General features: G+C 37.2%; 1 protein-coding gene across 6 annotated transcripts in view; it reads left to right on the top strand.

Moving 5' to 3' along the window:
- Positions 1-12,976, top strand: part of CAMK2D (calcium/calmodulin dependent protein kinase II delta) — a 280,888-nt gene that overhangs the window by 88,815 nt on the left and 179,097 nt on the right. For all 6 annotated transcript variants that reach the window (XM_029235093.1, XM_029235096.1, XM_029235094.1 and 3 more), the window contains exon 3: positions 2,429-2,488. In XM_029235093.1, coding sequence (XP_029090926.1) covers positions 2,429-2,488 — 60 coding nt within the window. The remainder of the gene's footprint in view (positions 1-2,428; positions 2,489-12,976) is intronic.

The raw sequence follows: 12,976 nt of genomic DNA, 5'->3' as shown, positions 1-12,976 counted from the left end.
AAAAAATAGACATGATGGTATTCTTCAAAAATGTCAGGTCATAAAAGGCAGAGGGAAACTGTGGAAATATTCCAGATTAAAGGAGCTAAAGAGAAATGACAGCTAAATGCTGTATCTGACCCTAGACTGGATCCTGCATTAAAAGGAGAAAAATGCTATAAAGGTCATCACCTGGTTAAACTGAGAAAATTGGAGTGTTGATGGTAACTTATTGTCTTAATGTTAAATTGGCTGAAGTTGATAACTGTACTATGATTGTAAGAGAATATCACAATTCTTAGTAACACACACTGAAATTTTAAGGGTAAAGGACCTCGATGTTCACAACTTGCCTTCAACTGGTTCATTAAAAATTATTTTGGGTATAAATATAAATATTTATATTTATATATACATGTGTGTCAATTAGATAAATATATATATATACATATACATGAACATATACAGGGAGGGAGAGTGTAGATGATGTAGAAAATGGGTAAAATGTTAATGTGTCTGAATAAACAGTACACAGGTGTTTTTTGTACTATACTTTTTTTAAAATTAATTTTTATTTGAGTATAGTCGCTTTACAATGTTGTGTTGCTTTCTACTGTACAGCAAAATGAATCAGTTATACGTATATATATCCCCTCTTTTATGGATTTCCTTCCCATTTAGGTCACCACAGTGCGTTAAGTAGAGTTCCCTGTGCTGTACAGTATGTTCTCATTAGTTACCTATTTTATACATAGTATCAATAATGTATATGTGTCAATCCCAATCTCCCAATTCCTCCCCCCCTCCTTGGTATCCATACATTTGTTCTCTACATCTGTGTCTCTATTTCTGCTTTGCAAATAAGATCATCTATACCATTTTTCTAGATTCCACATATATGCGTTAATAGATGATATTTGTCTTTCTCTTTCTGACTTAACTTCACTCTGTATGACACTCTACACTCTGTATGACACTCTCTAGGTACATCCACATCTCTACAAATGACCCAGTTTCATTCCTTTTTATGGCTGAGTAATATTCCATTGCATATATGTGCCACATCTTCTTTATCCATTCCTCTGTTGATGGACATTTAGTTTGCTTCCATGTCCTGGCTATTGTAGATAGTGCTGCAATGAATATTGGGGTGCATGTTGTACTATTCTTATTCTTTAAATTTTCTGTAAGTATCAGTTATTTCCAAATAAAAGTTTAAAAGTTAAATGTAGTCACTTATGTTAATGTAATGGCTTCATTATTGTTTTTAAGTGAATTTATGGATACATGTTTAAAGTTTGCCTCGATTTTATTTCTAATAAAGTAAAGTAAACATTAATAGATCTAATCCACATAAACAAGAGCTTCGGGGGGGGTCCTTGATAATTTTTAAGAGTGTTAAGGGGTTCTGAGACCACAGAGTTTGAGGACCATTGGCATAAACTGTGTGGGTGGTTAGGTAGGTGCCCCCCTCATTCTCTTAAGGCTGTTTTATGACACTAGTTAATGAGAGCAGATTTGGTAGATGCCACTTATGAATATTATAATCTTAACCTCTCTGCCTTAGTTTTTGCACTTGTAAAGTAGGGATAATAACATTGCCTATCTTAGAGGGCTATTGTAAGGTTTAAATCATTTCCTCTATGTAAAGGCTTTCAATAAGGACCACACTCTACAGTACTGTTCTTATTGGCAACATATATTTCTGTGGTGTTCTTGCCTCTCTTTGCCATTTATTTTGTGTTTTGGCTAGTGATTTAGGTTATAATTATGTGCATATGAACTACTACAAAGAAACCAAGAATAGTATCAGATGGTTTTTTAAATGCAAGTTTACAGTAGTCTGTGCCCCTTCAAGGAAATGGTTAGGGAAACAGAGCAGGGTGGAGATGAGCAAGCAGTTTGGTGTTTGGGGAGTTCTTGGTATAAGGAAAAGCATCATACGTCTAGGAAGTTGGATTAAAAATTGTGGGAAGAGTATTTGATAGAAAATATGACTGGACAGGGAACACTTTGTTGTTAGGGATAAACTGGGATTAACCCTATTTAGCACTGGTTCCATTGGCATTCCACTTGCCAGATAGGTATCGTTTGCTTAAATGTGTATGTCTATATTGGCATATTTAAGTTGTTGTAACAGTATATACCTAGGGTAGGGATAAGAAAGAATACTATTGTTTTGTGCCATTTTTACTGTTTTCCCCAGCAAAAGTCTAAATTCAGCTTTGTTTTATACCTCATTCTATCAAGCTTCAAGCCAATAAAAAATAATTATATTGTTGAACTATTGTGTTCACCTAATTCCAAATTCAAATAATGACTTTTTTTTAAAAAAAAAGAAACCAAAGGATAAGTAAATGTGAAGGCTTTATGTCATTTTGATATGCTGTTTATTGTCATTTAATCTCTTTTGCTAAATGCTGTGATTTATTCTATTTTTTTTTAATAGATCATCAGAAACTGGAAAGGGAAGCTAGAATCTGCCGTCTTTTGAAGCACCCCAATATTGGTAAGGAAATGTTTTCAGTATATTTTAAATATTAACTAAAATTTTGCATCATGTAATTTTACCGTAATTTAAAAAATATTAATTTAATAAACTAGAATATTTGCAGTTAACAAATAGGTACCTAACTTTTGATCTTGTTACATTTGTTTCTTCAAAGTTTTTAAAAAGTTTTTCAGAAGGTAGCAGTTCTTTCATACAAACGCTTTAAAAATAATATAAGCTATTACTAGTTGAATAGTGGTTTTATGTATCTTTAAGGATTGTTCAGCTGCTGCTACTCAAGTACAGAGGAACAGAACTTAGGCCATTATATTAGTCACCTAAGTTACTTTTCACCTATCCTGTAAAATGTTTACCTTATAATCATTGATACTATTCAAGAAACTAGTAAAATTGTTTTAGAATATTATCCCTCATGAATATAATGGCATGATAATGTTCAAAACTGAAAAATATTGATGAATATAAAACAAATGCAAGAAAGAAACAAAGGAAAGAAGAAGCTATATTCTGTGACAATAGTTTTATTTTCAAAAAATGTTACCGTCCCACCTCTGTCAGTTCTACTGTCAGCCAAAGTATTTCTGACATGCACGGTATGAGAGAGGGAGTAATCATGCAGTAGAATTAGCAAAATCATTCACTGAGAAGGTTTATATTTCTCTATTTTTATGTATAGGGCCATTCAGTGTCTATTCCTTCCTTGAAGTTTTTAGTATCCTGCATTTTGTGGGTTACTTAATTAGACACTAACAAGTAAATCAGATGCATTAACAAACTAGCAGCTGTCTAATAAGAGCCTTCTGGTTTAGAGAGAAAACAAAACAACCTCTGAAATGTAAATGTACCTTTTTATAAGTATTTTACCCTGATAAAAGTCTATGGCATTTCTTGGTTGGCTGTATTATTTTCCTAGGGCTGCCATAACAAAGTACCACACACTGGGTAGCTTAAATAGAGAAATGTATTTTCTCATAATTCTGGAAACAAGAAGTCTGAGGTCAAGGTGTAGGGAGGGTTGGTTTCTTCTGAGACCTCTCTCCTTGTCTTGTAGGTGGCCATCTTTTCCTTGTGTTTTTACATGGTCTTCCTTCTGTATGATGTCTCTTTTTTAATTTCTTCTTTGTGTAAGGGCACTAATCATATTGGATTAGGGTCCATCCTAATGACCTCATTTTAACTTAACTACTCTTTTAAAGACCCTAGCTCCAAATATAGTCCCACGCTGAGGTACTGGGAGTTAGGATTTCAACATGAATTTTGGAGGGACACAATTCAGCCCATAATATTGGCTAAAGAGAAATTATACAATATTACCCACTATAGTTCAAAGAGTGCTTTCCTCGCTCAGGTTTAAGATAAAATGCAATCTTAGTTTACTGATCTTGTTATTCTTATGAAGGGGAGTTTTTTTTTGCTTGTTCGTTTTGTTTTTAATCAGGATCCTTCTATGAAACTCAATTTTTTTTTTTATAAATTTATTTTATTTATTTTTGGCTGCGTTGGGTCTTCATTGCTGTGCACGGGCTTTCTCTAGTTGTGGTGAGTGGGGGCTACTCTTTGTTGTAGTGTGCAGGGTTCTCACTTTGGTGGCTTCTTTTGTTGTGGAGCGTGGGCTCTAGGTGTGTGGGCTTCAGTAGTTGTGGCTCACAGGCTCTAGAGCGCAGGCTCAGTAGTTGTGATGCACAGGCTTAGTTGCTCTGCAGCATGTGGGATCTTCCTGGACCAGGGCTCGAACCCATGTCCCCTGCATTGGCAGGTGGATTCTTAACCACTGCGCCACCAGGGAAGCCCCGACAAGACAAAATGTAAAAGCTATTCTTTAAATTGTAGAAAAAGAATCAGGACAGGACATTTACGGGATGATGGATTCTAAGATCAGATGAACCCTCAGGTGGGCATGTGTATTTTAAACAACCAATGCTCATAACTTATTTTAATAGAGTATATTTAGGAATACCAATTTAGAGTTTGGAGATAACTTTTGGAAGTGCAATTTAGAGTTCAATTATAACACTTATTTCTAGCATTTTATAATGCTTGCTGTGGTTTAGTTTGATAGAAAAATTGTCACTCTAGGAAAGGTAGTGCTATATTCTCATTATTTTTAAGTTTGAAAATAGGCATTTGTTTTCTTTAAAAATGCTCCAAAGGTAGAAGCGTTTGCTCTTTGAATTTGATTTATAGTGCATCTGCTTAACAAAAACAACCTCATCTCTGACGAACTTGCCATGGAGTGATGACTGTGTCAGGTTACTGTTTGATATGTTAATTTTGTTGATTATTTAGTTTAAAAGGCTAATGGACTGTGTTGAAGGAAAGGAAATAGATATATACAGTAATATGACTTGAATTCTTCTGTTAAAATATCTTTTCACATTTTGTATTTCAGTGGTCATTTACAATATGTTGTCTATGAAATGACAGAAAAATTATTTGGTAGGATTTTGTTCACACTATTGAAGTTCAGTAGTTCACTGTTCAAAGATTACTTTCAATTTTCAGTAACAGGTATATTGTGTAAGAGTTTTAACCAAAGGCTTAGAATAAGAAGAAAAATTTCTATAGCCTACAAAATTACTCTCCAAAGAAGATGGCAGTAATTTTTGTGAATCCATTATTTTGATGTATAGGAAATCTTGTCTTTCATTCATTCTGTTCAGAAAATGAATAATTGTACTTACAAATATTTAACTGGAACCTTACATTGTAAACAGTTCCCCTGTAGAGATATTCACAATTATAATTCCCTTGAGTATCAGTGGTTTTGAATATTCAGGTGAATTTGGGTTGGATTACTTGTAAAAAAACAAAAAAGAACAGTGTTTTGTATTAAGAGCAAAACTCTTACTTTAAAATCAAAGGGGTGAAACAGTATTTTATATTTTGATTAGCTCTGAAAATAACTTTAAAAATATTATTAAAAGATACTGATTTAATTTCTTCCTATCCATTATTTTTTCTTCTAATTTCTTAATCATTACATGAGTTTTTTACATCAAAATTTGATTTTAGAATTAAAAAGTTATACCAGTCTGGATACACATAAAATGAAACAAGATGAGCAAAATAAAATATATATGATTTGTGATTTCCAGTGATTAGCATTAAGCACTGATTGAGTTGAACAGTGCAAACTCTGTTGCAGTTAAAATACTGAAAGACTACGGAGATGAAGGAGACACAGTCCTTAACCACAAGGAGTTTACAGTTTAGGAGGGCAGATTGTGATGTATGAAACTAAAATACAAGGTGGTTACATACTATAATGAAACTCTTACTGAGTGCCATGAGAGCGCTAAGGAATAAACCAAGAAGTTTAACTGAAATACGTTGGGTAATGAACAGAATTTTGCCATAAAGGAGTATGGATTGGACTCGATAGCATTATGGAAAGAACATCAAAAGGAAAGATCAGATATAAACGTCCTTGTCACACTTGAAGAATGATAGAAAATCTGGAGTGATTGGAGTATAATTTGTGTGTTGGCCATCAAGTTTGATTGGGAGTAATAGTGGAGAGTCTTGACTTTCTGTGTCAAGGAATTTTATCGCTAATCTGTAGAAATAGGAAATTATTAAAGATTAATTTAGTTGACACACATGATTATATCAGTTTCCCCGAAAGACAAATTTGGTAATAATAAGCATAATTGTTCAGAGTCAGGAGAAACTGGTGTTGAAAAAGCATTTAAAAGTCTTTTGAATTAATTTGTGTATAAGACATGATGAGTTCGTAGACTATGGTAATGGGAGCAGAGGAGGCAGAAAGGGCAAAGATACCGGCGACATTGTGAAGGTAGAATCAGACCATCTTGGGCAGCAGTTATATTGTGGTGAGTGGGATAGAAGGAGGTTCCTCTGAGGTGTCTGTTTTGAGTGACTAGAGAAATATTGATTCCTTTAAGAACAGAGAAAACAGGAAAAGAAAGTTGGAAGAAATTAGAAATTTAGTTGAATATGAGAACACAAAGTTTTTTTTAAAGATTGGAAAATATCTCTTTTGGGGACCATGGACAAAATAAAAATAGAAATAGCAAACAACACTGCCTAAAACCCTGATCGTTCACTTTTTGCCAGAAAGTGTAAGTCTCTAACCACTTGGACATTCCTCTTCAGGATGGAAGTGGTTGGCAGTCATTATGATCATCCCTCCTAGACCAGTACTTGACTGCAGCTAGACTCTTGGTTTTGGGTCCTTGTTTATATAGAGGAAGTCTAGATAGTCAGATTCTGCTCAAAGTGTCTTCTGAACACGCAAGATAGTCTCTGCGCAAACTCCATCACCTAACTGTGGTTTAGCATTTCTAGGGTGTTCTTTCTCCCATGGTCTCTCAACCAGAGTAAGGCTCACTTCTCACTAGTCTCTCGTGCCTTAGCCAAACATGTATCTTTTCTGACTCAGTACCTTAATTACTTTAATTTGCACGTATCTTATCTGACTTATATGTGGGATATGACATAGAACTCTACAGAATGTGAATACGTATTTTGGAGACACGTCAGGATAGTGAGAGTGGATAAACACATCTAGCAGTATGAGGATTGTGAAGGGTACCAAAGACAAATGATGACAAGTGCCTACTTGTAAAGAGCATGAAATGCCTTTTTTTTTAAAGAGCTATAATAACAATAATTTTCTTAGATTATTTTTATTTTCAGTGTACTTTAAGATACATTTTTATATAAAATAGCTAAATTTTTTCTAGATAAATAAAAGGAAACTATATTTTGGGGACAAAATATTTGGAATTGTACAAAAAAGTAATATTGACTTTTTTTCACTTTTAACAATAGTAGTTCAACTGTGTTGATTTTAGGCAGACTTACATCAACTTTTACTCTTAGAAGTACCAAGACTATGTTTTATTAACAGGCTTAATTTTATTGGAGCTATAATTAAGTTTTAATATCGAAGATCAGATGTTTTCTTCAGCCAATTGCCATTTTCCAATTTCTCACTTAAAAGCTGGTAATTCCAATTATATACTTAAATTTATTTGTTAGGAACTTTCCAACAGAAGAACTCTGATGAAACATGGTTTTCAAATGTCATTCTCATATGTGTAGATTATTCCAGTGACCTTTTCTTTTGATATTCCGTATATAAATCTGCCTTTCAAAATTAAATTACATCTCCTGGTCGCTTTTCTAATAATACATTCGTAATATGGACAAGAGAAATAAGATAAGGCCATTTTCCCCCACCCAGAAAGCCAAAGAATCAATGATTTATAATCACTGAATTTCAACCTGGGGTGATTTTGTCACCTTCACTGTCTCTTTCTCCTGGGGCAATTTAGCAGTGTGTGTTTTGTTGTCACAACTGAGGGTGCCCATCTGACATCAGTTGAGTGGAGGCCACAGATGCTGCTAAACATCCTACAATGCAAAAGACAGCTCCTCACAATAATGAATTATTTGGTCCAACAAGTTAATAGTGCTGAGATTGAAAAACTCTGATTTAAGGTAAGAGTGACAACAATAACAGTAAGACAGATAGCCAGCCTTTACTTGCTGGATCCATGCAATTTCCTTACCTTAAAAAAATTAGTCAATGTGTCCCCTTAAATGAAGGACAAGTAGGCAATGACACTTGCACAGAATATCCTGTGAGCAAAAGTTTGTAAAATACTCCCTTTTAACAAAAAAGTAGAAAAATAAAGAACTAGTTTAAATGTCAACCATAATTAAGAAGAAACACAGATTAGAATTTTGTTTTTTTCTAAGTTGCTCAAAAAGGATATTTATATAATAAAACATTTTTCATTGAAAACTAAGTAAGTCAATAGTTAAGTAAAGTAGGAGAATACCTTCCAAGAATCAGATGGAGGTAAAAAGGAAATCATTCTCCAGTGAAATAATTTTATCGTCATTGTGAATCACTTAGAACAGCGATTCTTACCTTTTTTTTTTTGGTTGGTACGCGGGCATCTCACTGTTGTGGCCTCTCCCGTTGCGGAGTGCAGGCTCAGCGGCCATGGCTCACGGGCCCAGCCGCTCCGCGGCATGTGGGATCTTCCCAGACCGGGGCACGAACACGTGTCCCCTGCATCGGCAGGCAGACTCTCAACCACTGCGCCACCAGGGAAGCCCAATTCTTACCATTTTTGGATCTTCAGCCTTCTTCAGATAAACTTTTATAGGCTATAGATTCTCTCTCTTCACAAAATTGCATATTGACATCAAATTTTTCATATAGTTTGGAGTACTTACGGAGATCAATAAAGCCTAAATATGGACCTTTGGACTATAGATTTCATATTAAAACAAAACGAAACTTATTTTGAAGAAATATAGTGAAATGACCTCTTACTCTTAAATGTGATTCTCATGTTAGTCTTAATGACCTTGTAGTTCATATAAAAAGATCTGCGCAGTTCTCTCCACCTCACCTCTCATCTTCATAAAGCATGCATTTTGAGTTGGGGATGTAGTCTGTGGAAGGGAGGAATACCATCCAGTTCACTTGAGAATTAAACCCTCAGACAGGAACTAAGCTAACCTCACATTTATGTATGCCTATTTGTATCTTTACATTATTAATCCCCCCCCAAAGAATTTGTTAAGAAAATAAATAAGATTTTAGATATGCATCTAGCGAAAAGAATAAACTGCTTTTGAAACAATTTGGAAGTATCTAAAGTGAAGCAGAGAAATTGCACTGTAGGCAGAAGCCAACCTAGCAGAGACTGGTGCTGACATATGCTAATTACAAGCCTTTAAAAATCTCATTAAAACAAGTTTTATTAGGTAACCTTGGCAAGCCTGATTCCTTACTTCACGTGCCAAAAGGTAATGAAATTTATTTAAATAAAATAGAATAATTCCACCTTTTAACTAATTTTGACTGGTCTTGTCCCCAATTAATCTGAATCAGTGATGCATTACTATGATGTAACAGTTGCAGAGCATCTCCCAATAAAAGGGAAAAACAAATGAAACTCTCTCCTGAGGTCTTCCCATAAACTAGACAGTGTTATTTAATTGTTTATTTTTTGAGACTAAAGGGAATGTTGTTTCGTAGTTATTTGTTTTTTTTTGTTTGTTTGTTTTTGCGGTACGCGGGCCTCTCACTGTTGTGGCCTCTCCTGTTGTGGAGCGCTGAGGCTCAGCGGCCATGGCTCACGGGCCCAGCCGCTCCGCGGCATGTGGGATCTTCCCAGACCGGGGCACGAACCCATGTCCCCTGCATCGGCAGGTGGACTCTCAACCACTGCGCCACGAGGGAAGCCCAGTTATTTGTTTTTAATTTGGGGACATTTCAATGTTTCAATAGTGAATTTTAACAAGATTACTCTGGCTGCTGTGCGTCTGACCATGTCTCTCCTCTGCTCAGAAACTGCTCAGTGGCTTTCTAGTTAGAAGACAAGCCCTAGAGTCCTCACGATGGCCTGAGACCCTACACAGGGATCACCAGCCACTTTGTCTTCCTGATCTTAGATCAGCTCCACTTCTCTCCCCAATACTTGCTCTGCTCCAGACCCTCTGGGCTCCTTGGGTTCCTCAGCTGTGCCCTGTGTTCCCTCTGAGGGTGCTGCTTCTGCCCCAGCAGTTCTGTAGGCTGCTTCCCTCAGGCCTCTGCTCACCCATTGCCTCATCCGGAGGCGTCCCCTGCCAGCTGTCATGCCCATAGCACACTCCCTGCCTGCCTTCCTTGCTTTACTTTTTTGTCTAGCACTTACCATGACACTGTATGCTTAGTTGTTGTTTTGATTATTTTCTACCCACTAGCATATAAAACCCCAGGAAGGCAGAGACTTTGCTTGTTAACTCTTATATCCTTTGTACCTAAAATAGCCTCTGACATAAAGTCTGTGCTCAATAAATGTTGCAGGGATTAAAGAATGCATGGGTGGATATATTTTTAAGTTAAATTTAGATCATCTGAAGGGGAACACACTTCTATTAATATAAGTAGAAGAAAAACATAAATTTTAATTTATGAAGTAGTTGTTTTATTCAAGCACAGGATTCATCTATAGGATTTTGGATTCCTTCTGACTAAAGTGTGTATCAGTGGCTTAGGGCAAGCCCACACCTAAACAAAGACTGTAAAACCAGAGAGCAAACTTAAGGTTTCTGTCTGGTTGGGCGGGTCAACACACCATATGGCAGCATACCTCTTTTTTACTGTCTGGTCTTCCTGAATAATCCCTTATCACTTAGTCTGAAATTCCCCATCCTGCAGGAACCTTGACCCATACCCCTCTTGGTGTTGTTTGATATATTTCCCGTGCAGCTTGTAGATTCTCAGGCATCCTTGTTGGGAGTGTCAGGGTCTCACTGTTTCTTTTACCTGGCAGACACCTAAAACTGCTAGCTGCTTCCCCATTTTCCTGGGGAGCATTCTAACTATACCCCAGGAAGCAGAACTGTACTATCGATAAAGGTCACCAATTTCCCCCCCTTGCCAGATCACCCACTTACCTGGTTGGTGAGCCTCATTCTTAGACATTTGTGGGATAGCCCTGAACTTGACTACTCCACTCTTCAAAGCAAAAGCCTACTTGTCAGATGAAATTGCCAAACTGATGAGTGAAGAAAGAGGGTTGGTTGTCTCTCTCATTCTTGCTTCTTTAATAGGCTTGTCCTGTCCTCAGTGATTCCTTTGAAGGCCTCTGGGAGCCCTGCCCTGCACAAGGATTGGCAAGCTTTTCCTATAAAGCACCCAATAGGAAGTATTTTAGACTTTGCTAGCCATGCCTTCTCTCATCCTAATTATTCAACTTTGCCATTGTAGTTCGAAGTAGCCATAGACCCTTCATAACTGAGTAGGTGTGACTGTGTTCCAATAAAACTTTATTTACAGACACTGAAATCTGAAATTTATTTTTTATATGTCATAAAATATTCTTCTTTTGAGTTTTTTACAACCATTTTAATTTTTTTTTTTAAGCCTGCTCTCAGTTTACAGACCATTCTAAAGTAGGTATTGAGCTGGATTTGATCTGTGGGCCATAGTTTGCTAAAGCCCTATGCTAGCGTATAGGAGACCTTCCTTGGTGGGTTATTTGGACCTCAGATATCTGCTGGACTCCCTAATGCCTTCTTTCCTGGGCCTGGGAAACAGCTTCATCTTGATTCCCTGGCCACCTTGTATATTCTGAGTCTCAGAGGACAGAAGCTAAAATATCTGGGTGCAGTAATGACCTGTGTGGCTTTCCATTTCTGAATTCCTCTAATTCCGGAAAACAGTTTCATTTCAACTCTGGTTTCTGATTTACTGCTGTTCTGGATTCTAGGTCTAACGTGATATGAAAAGCCTCAACCCTGCTGCTCAGTTTTCTTTTAGTCTGGCTGTTGATCTTGCTGTTACCTGTGCTCCTAGTTGACCCTTGACTGGATTTCTTGCCCTGCAGTGAGGTTCTAGATAGTCACTGTTCACGGATTTCCACCTCATCAGCCAACTACCACACCTAGGTAACCTGTTAATGTTAGGTTTGGTTAAGAGCTGACATCACTCAAAGCTTACCTGTATTCTTTTTTACTTGACAATTGATCATCTGTTTCAGATTACCTCTGAATTTACACACACAGGTGCTATTTCTAAACAATTTTGACCCCTAACTTTTTCTCCTACTTTTGGATTATATATAACCTAGGCCAGTTTTGTCCTCATTTGGCAGATTTGGTGCCCTCTAAGCTGTGAATCTGACAGGATGTTATTTTTTCTGTTTATTCTAATATTTTTGAGGTGTTTTTCTTTTTGAATCTAATCTTTCCCCCATCCTTCCCAAAATACTCTTGGGAAGTACAAAATACTCTTGGGAAATACAGTCTACTAGGGGCTGTACCTCTTATAAAATGACAGGTAGAATGGACTGAGTTGAGAGCTTGCCTTTTTTTTTTTTTTGTGGTACGTGGGCCTCTCACTGTTGTGGCCTCTCCCATTGAGGAGCACAGGCTCCGGACACGCAGGCCCAGTGGCCATGGCTCACGGGCCCAGCCGCTCCGCGGCATGTGGGATCTTCCCGGACCAGGGAACGAACCCGCATCCCCTGCATCGGCAGGCGGACTCTCAACCACTGCGCCACCAGGGAAGCCCTTGCCTTTCTTAATAATAGAAAACCATTCTGACAGTAATGGGTATAATGAACTAGTTTTGATATAATAGAGGACAGTTTCTCTGAGAGTACAGAAGAGACCATATTATATTCACCTTCAGTTGCAAAGGTCTCATGAGGAAATCCCGTCTATCCTTTGGACCTATTTGCACTTGTAAAGCTGACCTGGATCCCCTTCAGTACTCTGCTAGGTTACTCAAATGGGGCGCTGTAATATGAGCACTGATGAGGTGTCTGATGTTTCTCAAAGAGGGAGGGTGATGCCACCCTGAACATGTTGGCCATTCAGGTGTAGGAGAAATTTCCCCTGGTGAGGGAAATGAGCAAACCGCACCTAGGCACAGAGTCATTCCAGCAGGTTATCAAGATGGGCAGTGCAAGCTGCCATCAATGGTCAACAATGTTTCTCTGTGTGTCGACA

This window comes from Monodon monoceros, unplaced genomic scaffold (assembly GCF_005190385.1).
Source record: "Monodon monoceros isolate NGI ecotype Baffin Bay Population unplaced genomic scaffold, NGI_Narwhal_1 Super_Scaffold_20, whole genome shotgun sequence".
Taxonomy (NCBI): domain Eukaryota; kingdom Metazoa; phylum Chordata; class Mammalia; order Artiodactyla; family Monodontidae; genus Monodon; species Monodon monoceros.
Note: the sequence above shows the minus strand (reverse complement) of the source record. Positions and strands in the feature narration are given on the sequence as shown.